At 39.9% G+C, this 14,931-nt stretch overlaps 1 protein-coding gene across 2 annotated transcripts in view; it reads left to right on the top strand.

The window, feature by feature from the left end:
- Positions 1 to 14,931, top strand: part of TAF4B (TATA-box binding protein associated factor 4b) — a 75,707-nt gene that overhangs the window by 52,089 nt on the left and 8,687 nt on the right. For both annotated transcript variants that reach the window (XM_064442830.1, XM_064442829.1), the window contains exon 14: positions 10,408 to 10,527. In XM_064442830.1, coding sequence (XP_064298900.1) covers positions 10,408 to 10,527 — 120 coding nt within the window. The remainder of the gene's footprint in view (positions 1 to 10,407; positions 10,528 to 14,931) is intronic.

Here is a 14,931-nt window from a genome sequence, read left to right as displayed (position 1 = left end):
CAAACATGAGTAGAGCTGGAATAAGAGCAAAACAAAAATCAACAAATATACCAAGGCTGAAACTGTTAATGCAGGAGCAGAGTGTATACTGGGATGAAAGCCTGAAAAGACCATTGTCTGTCTTGTGTCGTGAGTGCAGCCTGCTCCTAAGAAACCACACTTGGGAATTTTGGTACCTCTGTCAGCTGGAATTGGATCCATTCAAGACCCACTCCGGTTGAGTATCCACTGGAAAGTCTGATCTGATCCCCCTAAAGTTCTTTAAGAACGAATATGGGTCTTCCTTCCTTAAAGCTGTCTTTTTATGTGTTGATGGTGACCCCCAGGAGAAGGGAGAGGGTGTGGGGTAATGGCACTGGAGCATGTTCTAAAGCAATGTTTCCCAAAACGCAGAGTGTGCATCCTAACAATGAATACTTATAAATCCAGGATGTGCTGTCATCCAGCAGCTGGAGGCAACATCTTAACATTGCTGGAAGTACATCCAGAGACTCGGCAGTGGATTCTTTTATCCAAAAGGCTGTACATAATTGCTGTGACCTTTTCATCCCTTCTTACATGACCTATTGCCTCAGACTTCCCCTACGCTAAGTCATTTACTTTCCTATGTTCTTAGTCTATGTAGCTTGCTATGAATAAAGTCTTTATTTACTTCCCCCTTTCACCTGTTTCAGCAGATTTTAATACCTACAGAAAGTGCACATTCCTCCTGAGACAGCTGCAAGGCTTGCCCCTAGCTGCTCCTTTGTGCACTGAAGAATTTTGTCCTTGCTCACCTCATGGGCTAGCTCTTTGTGCAACTGTGTTCCTGAAGTCTAGGTAAATTACCCCTGCTTTTCTTTCAGCCTTATCTGCCACTTCAAGCTGAGAGGATACAGTCCTCACATTGTCCCTGATGCTTGCACTTTTAAACCATAACATTTTTTAGGTGCTTTCTGCTATTTCTTGTTCTACTTTCAACTATACACCAGTTACAAAGAAAATGTTCAGTTGATGCAATTCTTGTAGCTGTATTTATAGGTTATCTCTGGCTTCATCCCTTTTCTGAAACGAGCTTACTTAAATTGAGTAGGTGTAGGATACTGAAAGATGCACAAGCATGCCATATGAACAGCGCATCCCAGAAGACCTGTAAAATGTCAGCATTAAACGGTGTGTTCTGTAAATTTAAATATAAACCCTGATCTTTTGTAATTCTGTCTCTCATCTTCAAAAGTGGGTGTGCTTGTAGTATGGCTTCAGGAAGCTTAAGACTCAGGCTGGGCAAACCTTTCAGATTATGCATGCAAGACTGCTGCTTGGTGTGAGCGAGCAGGTATTGTACTGATAGCATCTTTGCTTATTCCGTAGTGGCTACCTTCATCTCTGCTCTTACCTTGTGGCACATTCCAGCATCTATTGGTGGATAAAGGTGAGCAGCCGCATCTTAAACTAGGGGAAGGCGCGTGTGGAGCAAGCACCTGATGGACAGCAGACTTGCCTGCCCCATCCTTGCTCTTCCAGCAGCTCAGTTTAGTTATGACTGTGCAGGTCTTCCCAGTCCCTTGTTCCTGCTGCCTGATGCACTTGTGCATTTTACTGTTATGATTTTGACACAGATATCACAAGACGGCAGCAGATGAGATGCTGAGAAAATTCAATACCTTTAGCATCAACTGACTGGGAGGAAAATAGCAAACCCTAGTGTTTTTTGTAGAGACAAAACACACCCCATCAAAAACACTGAGAAAAAGTCTGCATGATATTAGTGAGTTCCTGGGTGCTATGTATTAATGACTGAAATTTAGTTCTGTAGTATTGTTTTTCAAAAATAAGCTTTTTTCTATTGCATGTGTCTGCCTTCTTTCCCTTATTTCCCTTCACGTTCTCAGATAACAAGTAACTGTAACCTGATTCTTTGAATGCCACTCTCTCTACTGATTCCAACCCACATTTGCAAGCTGTTTTCTTTTTTCCCCACACCTTTTGTGCTGCTTCTGTATTTAGTCTTCTGGAGCTAATGGTTCAAATTCTTTAAGACCACTCTTGTGGCAGGGGAAAAGGAGACCTCCCTAGTTAACCATAACCTCTCAGAAAAACCAAACAAAATGCTGTGAGCAAAATAAGATCTCATTGCAATCAATTGGCTTTTTATGAGCCTTCGGTGACATCCTGAGAACTTCTGCTTAATTATCTGATTTATATTATCTTTATTATTCTGTAGTGTTTCTTACCTGCTTCTGCATGTTTTGAAAAAAAAAAGCATGATTATTGAACAGATACATATTTTGTTACCTGCAGCATAGCCCTATAAATAGCAAAGAGCTATCATGAGAGATTCAGTGTATTACAAATCTTAGAAAGTCAGGGATGGAAATCCTGTAACGTGTTAGATTATTGGGCAAACTGAAAAGTGAACCAAATCCCTGTTTATGTGGCATTCCTCTTGGTGTTTTGAAGGAGTGTAAGAAAAGAACAACTGAGATACCGCATTAGATACTCTAAAACAAGCTGGCTGGGAGACCACAGCAACTATTTTTATGTAGCAAAAACCAAAAGCCACTCCCCCACCCCAACCTCCATTAAGCCTCTTGAATTTTCAGATAGCCTTTTCTAAGTTTCTCTGAGTGACTATAATGGACACGTAACCATCTGAAAGTATGGCCTTGGATTAGAAACTTGCTAATAGAGGAAATTTTAGGACTAAAAGTACAGCAAAAAGATTATAATGGACAGCCAGAGAGCTCTTTGCCAAGAATGAGTGTTGGATGGACTGCACAATGCAGTGGAGAAACCTGTAGTTGGAAGATAAGTCTTAAACACTCTTTAGTTTTGAGACCTCAAGAGTGAGTGAATGAATATGCAGTGTTACAGCAGCTGAAAATAATTCAAAACATCGTGGGTTTGGAATAACTACTTGGTTTTAAAGTAATGTCTTGCAAGGGCTGGACACTGTCCCGTTATGATAACGCAGGTCTGCTGTCAGTCATTGAGCAGTCTTCTCACACACGATAGCATCTGAAACAAAAACTACAGAACATACTGCTGTGTGGTGTGCTGTAGCCTTTTCTTGGCCTTGCAACAAAAGTAGCCTGGGCTGTGTCTGAAAGCACACATAGAGAGCTTGGTGCTGGATGCTAGACACCCATGAACTTCTCTGGGCCTCCAAGTAGGGCAAATTGATGAGACTGCACAGGGGAAAGCATCCTCCAAATGTTCTAGAATACACAGACATGCATCAATAATTGTTAAACAAAACAAGACCTAGTGGAAGGAAATAGACACTCCATACTTGGGAAATCCTTAACAAGAACAGGCAAAATTAGGAGTCAAGAAGTCATTGCACCCTGGACTCTTTCTCTTAAATTCTGTGGGGACCTAGTTATTTATATATTGGAGAATGTCAAATATCAACTGAAGGGATTTTTTTTTCCTATGGATAGATTATTTCATGTTTATACTAGAAAAAAATTATGGTTTTCTCCAAAATATCTTGTTGCACCTTTTAGTTCTAGACAGAGGAGGCACCTGGTCTTGGGGACACAGCCACGGTAGGGGCTGTTCTGCCACTGGAATATGTATGAGGAATATAAACCTGAAAGAAACCTACAGTATTACATACAGTGCTATTATAAGTTAGGAATGCATATCAAACCAGTGCATGCTATTCTGCCTTTCTGCTGTTAAATCTAAATTACAACGGAGGGAAAAGTCAGTTGAAACTAATTGTATGGCTAATTAAAACAGTTTGAAAGGAAGCAATTGCAAGAAGAGAAATTGCATTATAGGCAAGAGGGGAGAGGATGATAAATGTTTAAATATGCAGCCTTCAAATGTCAGTTTTCCTCAGAGAATGTCCCCCATATGAGAAGTCTGCTATTCAGCCGCATTCAACCTGTGGGGCAGAAAATTTTGTATAGGAAAGATAGAGGCTGGAGGCAGTAGTGCTCATTGAGCTTTATGACAACCAGTACAAGAGGCTTGGGATTGAAAACAGATTTTTAAGGTTTATTTTTAATTTTCATCACAAGTTCCTTAAAATGCTTAAAGAGAATACGAAAGAATTTGAGTTCCTTTTTTCCAAAGACAATGAAGGGAGAAGTGACTGGGAGCAGCAGAAAACTTTCAAAGCACTAAATGAAGGACACAATGAAACCCAGTGAAACTTTGAAAAAGATGGTCAGAAAAAAGGATGGATAGAAAGAAGAGAGAGAATTCAATTCAGTGGGTTAAGTGGCCCCACTTAAAAGGTACCTCAATATTTAATTCTTTAAAAATATACAGTAAAGGGCAATAGTAAAGACCCATGTGGGTGTTCAGGTTCCTTTTTCACTGATGCAAGATGGAAAAAAGTATTAATATTTGGGCACAGTTGCTTTGACTAACTTTGAATTTTAATATTCATTAATTTGTTTAATTTCTTGATTGTGGAAGCTGAAAGAGTCAGGGGCTTCTGCCTCTTTTGTGTGCTTATATTCCTTGCTTCACCACCACCACCCCCCCCGCAAGTCTTATACAAATTCTTGTTCATCTACTTTAGTGCTTTTATTACTCCTGATGTACTTATTGCTGGATAGCACACATAACCCTTAGGCATACATTAACTTGTCTTCAGCCTCCCCTGGTTTCCTCTCCTGCCAGTTCTTCTGTTACTTTAAATATTTATTTAATCTGTCCCGTACTCCCTCAGCCTACAATGTCATATGTGGAGACATCCCCCCCTTTTTTCTTTATATTAAACCCAGTATCTTGTACATATGCTTTTCAGTCTTTCCCTTATATTATTTATAACCAAGTCCAGAACTGTGGTGTTTAGCTTCCCCATACGTCTTACCATCATTTCTTCTGAGCTCGTTTACATCCATATGGCTGTATTTATTTGTTGTTGTATTGCCAAGACTGTTTTGGGGTGTTTTTTTTTCTAAACATAAATTCCTAGCACTTAAATCTGAGTAGTGGAGAAAACAAATCTCTCTTCATTTATTTCCTAGTACTTTACATATTGAAGCTCCTGCAGAAGTGGGCAGTGGTATGAATTTCTTGAGATGCATGTCATCTGCAAGCATCGTGCTGCACAAGTGCCACATGTCCGGGCTTTTCTTTAACCTCAGACCTGTTACTGCTCTTTGAGCCCTGGCTAATATAGATGCTTAATTTCTTGTGTCTACCTTTAGAGAAATCTATTTAGGTAACATTTAGGTAAAACTATTCCTGAAGATCTAGAGAGTAAAGGTTTCATGTGTGTTGTCTTCTGTGACAGCTTATACCAAATACCCTGTTCTGCTTTGGGTACTTTGTGACTAGACATGAGGGTTTTCGTTACTCTTTTTCAAAGGTGAGTATGTATTCACCTGGGTAGCTTTTCCATTTCCCCTGCTTTGATAATACAGCCACCTGCTGCTGTACACATTAACAATTAGCTGGTGTGAATTAGTTGACTTTGTAGTAGAGTATACTTCTTCCTTTATTCAGTTGTGTTTAAGGGATTCTTCCTTGCAGTGCTTAGGGAAAATCTTGCAAGATTTGTGTAACTTGAATTATTGGAGCTCTGATAATGCTACCAACCGCGTGTCATGTACTTCGTAACTGAAAGGGTTTAAAACCAACTTGCAGTATTGCTTTAAAAAAAAAAGTCTCAGCATCTCATAGCTAAAGTACTTCTTGTCATCTTAAGCAAGTTGAAATTTAATTTTTAATATTAAAATGCCACAAAAATGTCACCTGTGTAGTAGTAAAAATAGATTTTGCATATTTTCTGAAATGTGCAATAAGAGATATAAATGAGAGAGAATTTCTGTGAGCAGGAAAAGAAATATATTTCTCAGTAGAGGATTGAGCAAAGAACAGAGAGGTCAATTTTAAAACCTTTCATTTTGTGTGATTACAGCCATGCTGCAAATGCCATTTCACTATAAGGGAGGACTTTAAAACATACCTTACTTCTTGATTTGTGCTGCAGGTCAGATTAACTAAAATGCTTATTGTGTCACCCTAGAGATTCCTGCTTGCTGCAAGACCAGACTTTAAACCCTATTTTTATTATTAAAAAAGCCAGCAGCAACAAAGACTATTTTACAAGTTCTGAAACGTTTTCATAGCAATTTGATCTTTTTACACACGTTTTTAGAACTCTTTGTACCGCAATTCTTAGCAATGTAAAAATCGGAAAGGAGGGAGAAGGAGCATGAACATTCATTTGCCTCTTGCCTGGAGACTGTCCCCTCTCACTGCCCTTCCTGAGGAGTGAATTTTGAGCAGAACGTATGTTGGACTCCTGTGTTGTGGTGGGACAGCAGCATCTTTCAGCAGATGTAGGTCAGGTTAAGGGGAAACCTGCTTGTTTGTGGGTCCAACATATGGCGCAGGCTCCCCCTGCTCCTCTTGAATTGCTGTTACACGCTCCTGCATTCAAGGGAAAAAAATTACCTGTTTTCAAGATACAAACCTGGGTATGACAGTTCCTATTTGTATCCTAATATAGCCAGAGACGCCAGTATTAGTAAAACTGGCCCCTAGAAGGGAAAAAATACTAGATGCAGCTTCTCTATGTTATTTTTTAATAAAGTGTATGTACTGCTTTTACTGTCTTTCACTCGCTGCACTGATCTTTCTGCCCTAACTTGTGTGCTACAAAACTGTCTGTTAAAGGCAGATTTGACTTAACATAGTTGCCTCTTGCTCTTCCCTAAACTTGTTTAGGAAAGTCTGGCAAAAGTTAGCCAGCCAGTATCCTCAGGTATCCCTTGATGTTATCTGCCTGTCTTCTCCTTATCCTGTGCTTTTTAACTGCCCGCACAATGTTTGGACATTTAATCTCACACTTTGTAATGGAACAAAACTTGATGAGGAGATGATTTCGCTGGCTTCAGCAGGGTAATTTGGATGCCTGCCCATATCGCTTAATGGGGATCTGTTGAGTCCATTATAGAGATTGAGTGTTTAAATTCGTCTTAATTATATTCTCAGAAAAATCCCCAAGATGTCTAGAATGCAACAAGACTATGATTTCTTTTTTCCTTTCGCTCCAAAACCCTGGTGAGATTCTGCCTGATTTGAGAAATCTTTTGACTGGTTACGAGGTGGTAAATGCGCTGGGAAGAGTAGATGATGGTAATGAAATGAGTTTCCAGCATTGTCTTGGGAACTCCATGGTCAAAGATGCATCTATTCTGTTTCTAGAAAGCGCATCTTTTTTATACCATCCACCAAGTATCATCCCATTTTTCTGTCTGTGGGTTTTCTGCCAGCACTGCCCTCCAGCAGCAGTGCTTGCTCCTGCAGGGCTTCTGGATGGACAGCATGCTTTGTCAGCTTGAATTATGATGGGTAAATAGTGATGGTGCCCAGGCACTACCCAGTTCTCAGCCAGAGCAACATTCTGGTACTCCACAGGGAGGCACTCCACCTACCCAGTCCCCTCTACCCTGTACTGATGCCAACCCAAAGCCCCTTCAGTATTTAACTCATAGCTCTGCCTTGTGTCCTCAGTCTTTACCATGGCTGCCCATCAACATCAGCTGTAAAAAGGAGAGCAGGGTCTTATTTCAATGCTGCTTCAAGCCAGTGGCCAAATATTCAGCAGCCACCTGTTTTTGGCATGTCTAACTGAAGTGAAGCTGGTTTCCATGTGTTTTGTTAGGGTTGAGGAAGGGCGGGGGGATATGATATATTCTCTAATGACTCCTAGGGATGGAGCACAAGGTTAGGCTAATAATGGCTTTTGTTTTGGTTTTGTGGTTTTTTGTTTGAAGCTTAATGGCTTTAGAAATCCTTTTCATTTTAAGTGTAATAATTCTTAACAGTAAAGCAAATCATCTTTCCCCTTCTGGTTTTCTTTGCCACTGGAGCCTTTTGGAATTTAATCTGTCCCCAGAGGGATGCCGTGTGCATGGCATGTTGTAGTGCTTCTTCTCGTGGCAAGAAGACTGTGGTGTACATGTGACCACTGTGATGACTCAACTACACGGCTATCAGGAAGGTGTACTTCTGTGGGGATGCTCCGTAGCTGCCTGTAAGTGGGGGTGGCTCCAGGTGTTGGAGGCCTGGGCAGCTGGGGCTAGAAGCCAGCACATGCCTCCGCTAAAGAATCCCAGCGTTTTATTGCTCCTGATTAATCCAGGGAGTGATAAAGACATCACATAAAAATAGTTTTAAGCCTCAGTGTTTCAGAGAGTTTGTGAAACTTCAAGTTATTTTTTCAGATTTTGTCTTGTTTTCCCCCGTTCCTGATTGGTTGCAAAGTGTTCCCGAATATAAATAAGCATATTTAAGACTGAGATTAAAGGGAAGTTTATCTTAAACATCTTATGCAAGTAGGCCAGCTGGAGGTAATGTCAGAGAATGCAGAACTGTAATTTTCAAGTTTAAGGGATGTAAAACCTTATAGTCTCTAAAATATTCTTGAAAGCAATACTATGAAAAAGATAAACAGACAAAAAAAAACATTCAGACCTAAAGTAATTCTGGTAAGTACGGTTATAAATGTTTATACTGCACACAAAAGCAAGAATTGTGTGTGTGGTAAGTCAATGACGGTATCTAGCGTTGAAGAAATACTACATTTCTATAAGGAAAAGCCTACATAGTGTGATCAAAGCTGACTTGCAAATGGTGTTGTTTTCATAACTGAATCATTTGTCTCATCTACAAAGAAAAAACAAAAGAAAATAAAGAACCCCAACTACTCTCAAGATGCAGATGTCAAAACTTGCATTCCCTGATTTCTGTTGAAAAATCTGGAGCATGTGTTTAGTTTGAGTCTTACAGGGCAGGATGTCCTTTTAGGAAGCTTGCACTCAAATACCACTTTTCTTTAAAAAGTTGCACTACTTGATGTGAAACTGCCAGTATCACTAAAGTAAGAATGAGTCTACTTATCTGAAGTTAAATAATACTTCCCCACCCCCCCCCCCCCCCAAAAAAAAAACAAAGCCCAAAACAAACAAACAAAAAAATCCCATCAACCAAAAACCCAAACTCTCAACAACAAAAAAAGCTGCCCATCCCCCCTGCTTCCAAACCCCATGGTATTTTTTGTTGTTGTGAATTATTTAAGTAGGATCAAGTGGGGGAGTAATGCTGTGTAAGTGCTAAAAGCTCAGTTCTTACTAGCTGAATTTCTCTTCTCCAAGTGGGATCTCAGAGCTAAAAAGCAAGCAAAACAATAGTATATTGCAAGCTTAGTAAGCAAGATATCTGTACTGACTGAATGAGGAATTCCAATTAGTTGGTTTTTAAAAAAATTTTTGATTTGCGGGGTTGAGGGAAGGAAGGAGAGTTGGATGCTTTGCCACCATGATAAGTCTGTTTTTTGTTTAAAGACATGGACATGCATGAATGTGGAGAATACCCATTCAAACAGATTTTGTAAATCCTGGAATTGGGGAGAACATAGGCTAAGGACCTGTTTTAGTTGCATGTCAGACCATTTAAGGATTAACATCAAACCTAGAGGTTTGTCCTTTAGGACGAACTCAACCTGAGTAAATAGAAAAGCTTCCTTCTCTACAGAGAGTGAGTGAGAAGTGCACTCCCTTCAGCTGGTGGACCTGAAAGCAGTGTGGTTGCATTAGCAAGGTGGTTGGTCCAAGCAAGTAAGTCTATTAGCAGACTTGACTGGCTTGCGCTCCAGAGCAGCTGGTGTCTACAGTTGTCGGATAGAATGAAGTAGTAAGTACTCTGAAATGCAGAGATAAAACTTTTTTCTTAAATCCTCTTGACTATGTGTTTCTCTCCCATCCTAAGTTTACCTAACCCAGGTGGAGGTTGTTTCTAAGGATTTTTTGAGTTGAATGGTTTTTGGAGAAGAGTGAAAAAAAATATACGTAGTGTATCTCTTGCTTCAGATGTGCCTGAAGTTGAAATATGTACTGGGAAAAGAAAGAATATCAGTGAACTGGCAGTTGTGCTGTTCAGCTGGATAATAGGGTGTTTCAGAATGGCAATATTGAGTGCTGGGTTCAGGTAATACAGTGTGAAGAAATTGAGTGTCTGCAGTGCAGTCATAAATTGAGATTTTGAATTAAGAATATGCCCGGTTCACAGAACATGGCAACTTCAACTCTTAATACACTAATCCAGCTTCATAAACCAGTTCTGATCAATTATTTTCTGTTAATCAGAAATGGCAAGGCTTATGAGCTAAGGAACGAGCAGCAAGGCTCAGTTAAGGCTGCAATGGTACCACAGTGCAGTCCCCATATGCTGTTACTTACACGGTGCTATCTCTAGGGCCATTAGCGTTTCAGGGCTCTAAGCATGACTGAGTACTGGAATCTGTCAAAAGTGTCCAGAAAGTCAGGAAAAGATATTGTGAAATACATTGTTTCAGTAGGGACTGCAGAGCTGTCTGAAGCTGCCACAAAATGAAGGAGACCTTTAGGATATTGTATAATATATTTAATGTAGATGTTTTCTTTTTTAAATTAGATGCAGCAATTGGAGTTAGCACAAATGCAACAAAGAGAAGCTAACCTCACAGCTTTGGCAGCCATTGGACCAAGGAAGAAAAGACCATTGGATTCATCAAACGTTGGATCTGGGTTAGAGGTACGGAGATGACTTGCATGTTGTCGTACCTTCATACTGAATTATTTTTTTATCCTTCCCTCTAGGAAGCAGTGAGAATTTTCTTACACGAAATGGCTGGTTCCATACTACAAGAAAATGAGTCCATGTGTTAGGTACTTGAAAGAATTGTTTCTGGTAAATTTGATGGGGATGTTTAATTGTGTGTTGTAGGAAGAAGTGTGGGTAAGAGCACTGCGAGTGACGTACTGAATGAAATGATGGCTCAGAGAAACTTCCATCTGCAGTGGAGGGTCACAAAGCTGTGGTGGTCTTCCACAGCAGCTAGTTGTCATGGCCTCTCAGTTGAACTCACCATGGCTGTTTTGGATGGCTCTTGAAATGGCTTTTGCTTTGACATTTGCCTGTGGATTCTTTTCTGTGCACAACGTATAGAGACTCTTTTCAAATATACTGTGAGTTTGCCTTGGCTGGGTCCCCCCCCAAAAAGCCATCAATCAGTAAATAAATAAAACGAGACCACTCAGTTCCTGCAATGAGCCAGATCACCTTTTCTGACTTATGCTGCATTTCAAAAGTGCCTTGAAGGTGCTTTTAACAAATCTTGGTCTGAACAAATCTCTTAATGTTGTGCTGGAGATTAACTGTTTCTGGGACCTGGGAAGCTTATGGGGCTGCAGAAGCCCTTTCCAAGGAGACTGACAGCCTACTTCTGTTAGAGATCATCATCTTGGCTGGAGATGGGAGAAATGTGTTGCGGGCTGTCATTCAAGTGTTGTGGCCAGTTTTGCCCCTCTTTCTCATGAAGCCTCAACGTTGCTCAAGTGAATGGCTGGTTGGCTTGTGACCCAAGCACAGTGGACAGAAGCCTGGAAAGTAACTCTTGTGTGGGAGAAGTGGTGATAAGTTGTCCTTTCTGACAAACCTTTAATCTTTTTCATTCCTGTGGCCTAGGAAGTTTAAATAGATGCTAGTGTTGAAAATACTCCTGTGTTTTTGCATACTGGAGCCTGGAATGACCTTGTATAAAGGTCAATTATTTGCAGTGTAACAGAGAGGGGTATCTGGACTGTGACAAGAGACCTCTCTAAGGAGGTGATGTAGACTTGTTTCTCTGATAGATTTTTTTTTTTTTTCCTTCTGACACGGAGACACAATTAGCTCCTTGAATGCCCCGTTTACTGCAAGTGAACTGAAGGAATCTATATCTAAACAAGCTGCAGAAAGCAGCGTTCCCAGCTTTTGAGCAGCTATTCTTCACTTCTTTGAAGTTTTTTATTGCTGTTTCCTATGAGGCTGAAGGTATAGTTATTTTTTTTATAATACCGCTGGGAAAACTTGAAAAAATAAGTCTAGCACAAGAACAGTTTTGCCCATCCTCTTCTCCTCTTCCCCCAAGCTTCTATCGAGTAACTATTCCTGTTCTTCGTAGTGGTTTTCTGTAATTATTGCCAGATTTGTTTCTGAATATTTAAAAAGTCTGCCTGTTAGGTACTTTTCAGTTCTTTCTCATCATCTGCGGTGTGTCTGCTTTATTAAAAGCTTCACGAGATTGTGCCAAAGTGAGACAGATAAGTGTTGCTATTATTGAAAGTTGGTGATCCATTGTTTACATTGCCAGTTTAAAAGAACATGGACATAAGGTGCCTAAAACTGACGATAAACCTCGGCAGTATTTCATTGTCACAAATTCAACTGCTGTGTTTTAAGATGCTTCTCATATACGTTGCCTTACTAAACTGAGTTGTAAGGGCAGTAAGTGAAAGTAATTCTGCCACTGAAACTACTTTTGTTTCTCGCATGCAATCTTGTATCCCAGTGCCTAGTACTTAGGCTTCATGCTACCAGAAAGCAATTCTCTGCAGACCTTTTCTCTTTTTTGTGAAATTATGCAGGATAGCAAACTTGAGAAGGATGTTTAGACTTAAACGTTTAAGTGTCCCAATATATCTGAGCAGAATTTATAAAAGGCTGAAGACTTCTCATGTAGAATAAAGAATGGTTTTGACAAACACTCTCTCAAGAAGCAGAACATTTGTAATACATTCATGATAACATGGCAAAACATTCTGAGCAGTAAACAACATTCCATTCTTCAGAGATGAAAGGAGGTCTTTGAAACTGAAAGCAAGTACAATATGGCCTTAGGCTGATGCACATTTGGGCATCTTCAAAATCATCTTTTCGGGCAACCTGTCTGAGAACAATTTAAACAGGCAGGATGTACTTTCTCATTTCAAATTGCAAATACAGACAGTTTTACTCTCAAGTAATCTTAAATGCCAGAACCTCCTGACTATGCACTGGCAAGGAGTAAATCTGTGCATAATACTCCTGTGACCTTTTTTCTTTTTTTCTTTAAAGCCTAATATCTTGGTAGACAGGTGTGATGGAAGAAGCTATTCCTGAATATGAATGATCCTATGACAGTATTAAGTGAAATCACTGATGCTAACTGCGTTATTTAACTGACTGCAACTTTCCTTGGATAGTGTTCTTTGTATAATGTTTTGTATCTCTTAAATCTGTGTCAGAGCGAAGCTGACTCTCTTCAGCTTCTTTTTATCATTGCCTACTGCAATAATTAAAAGAAAGGAATTGTTTCAAGTCATTATTGATGTAACTGAAGCCCTGAGGTATTTGGGCAGACATGGAAGAAATAATCAGTTACAGTATGTATTTAAATAGTGAAACTCTGTAAGCAAATTTGTTACATATTTGCCTTTCTTTATTCAGTACCAAAATGTAATGGGTACTGGAAGAATGCAGCTCAAGAGACTGGGTTGGTGTGGATCTGCTACCTTCTGTTGCAGTAACAGTAAGTGTGAAGGGCTAAGAACAGCATTTTGTTAGCATACCACGTTTGCTTTCTCAACAAATGAGCATCTGTGTTTAAACCAGGATGGTTCTTCAGCCCTAGATATCTGTTTCTCCACACTCTGCCATCTGGCTTTGCACCTCTTCCAGAAAGTCTTTTTCTTAGGATAGTTGGATGCCTGGTTCCTGCACATTCATCCTATCTTGTTCTCTGAAATTCTGCTTTCTTTACTTGGTCTTTTCAGGAGACCTATTATGGGTGGTTTTAATCTGGGAACTAGAACATGTGGTGACACGAGCATGTGCTTTACAGCTAGAAGCCTGCATACCAGCAGCCACATCACCTCATAGTGTGGCGGGTAACAAGTAAAAGAAAGAGGTTTTTGCCCAGAGGAGTGTTTATCAACTGATTTGGACCTAAAAACAATAATAAAAGGGTAAACTATATCTTGCCATGATTATTACTTGAAATAGCAATAGAGGCAGATCCGTGATGATCATGGAATGAAAATGTAAGGCTCATGCTCTAGGCCTAATTAAGGAAAAAAAAAGACATCAGTATAATGGGAATTCTTTTCCCCTTCTAGCTGGAAACACTGGTTTTGGAAGTTTTGCATGTTCTTTTCACTGCAACTTAACATTTGAATGGTATTGTTCAGAACAAGTAATTTGAGAAAGCCCTGGTAAGAAAATCCCTCTATTGTGAAAATGTGTTAATTGGAGCTACTTGTATTCTAGAGGTGGTAATATCTTCATCTCTCTCATTCTGGTCCCTCTGGACACTTTTGGATACAATGAGAGGGAGAGGCCTTTGGATTTGATTCATATGTGTTTTCGGGTTTTCGTATTTGTTACCCACCTCTTCTCCTCCCCCATTTTGGGGACATGTGGTGAACAGTAATGAATTAAAGGGTGGGAAGAATTGAAAAAATAACTCATCCTGAGAAGGGAGAACACTTCTAAAACAAATCACAAAAAAGTAAACTTGAAGCCACAGACTTATTTTCCCAACTCTGTATTCCATTTCATAGTTTTTGTTAGTTCGTAACATTCCCCATAATGTTTTCAATGCTGAGAAATAGTCAAGAATTATTTTGGATTAAGTCTTACTGCTTTTCTGATGACAAAGCTATTTTGGAAACAGCTTTGTCTCATTGTCACTGCAACTGGAGTCTTAGAAGTTTGAAAACCCTCACAGATATTTAAAGCTTTTTTTTTTTCCTGTGAGGAAACAGGCTGCAGTTCTGAGCCCTTAAACTTTCTTTCCTTCTGTCCAGAGGTGACCCAGATCCAAGGCCATCTTTAGCCTTGAACTAAGAGCAGTATTTTTGTGTGGTATCATGCAGTAGGGAGGAAAAAAGTCTACATATGTTTTTGAAAGTAGAGTTAGGAGAGTGGCTGTTACTTCTATGGTCAGCTTCTGAAGACTCTGATGGGACCATTCTTCTGCTTTATACAGGAAGACTTAGTTGGATGCCTGCATTTCTGTGTAATTTGGGGGGGGGGACACGGACTGCTGGCTTATCATCCATTTTCTGGCTCAATTAAACCTGTTCACTACCTGGAAGTGATGCAGTCTGTCTTGCCCAGAATTGGTGTTGGTGGTAT

Source organism: Phalacrocorax carbo, chromosome 2, assembly GCF_963921805.1.
Source record: "Phalacrocorax carbo chromosome 2, bPhaCar2.1, whole genome shotgun sequence".
Lineage (NCBI taxonomy): Eukaryota > Metazoa > Chordata > Aves > Suliformes > Phalacrocoracidae > Phalacrocorax > Phalacrocorax carbo.
Note: the sequence above shows the minus strand (reverse complement) of the source record. Positions and strands in the feature narration are given on the sequence as shown.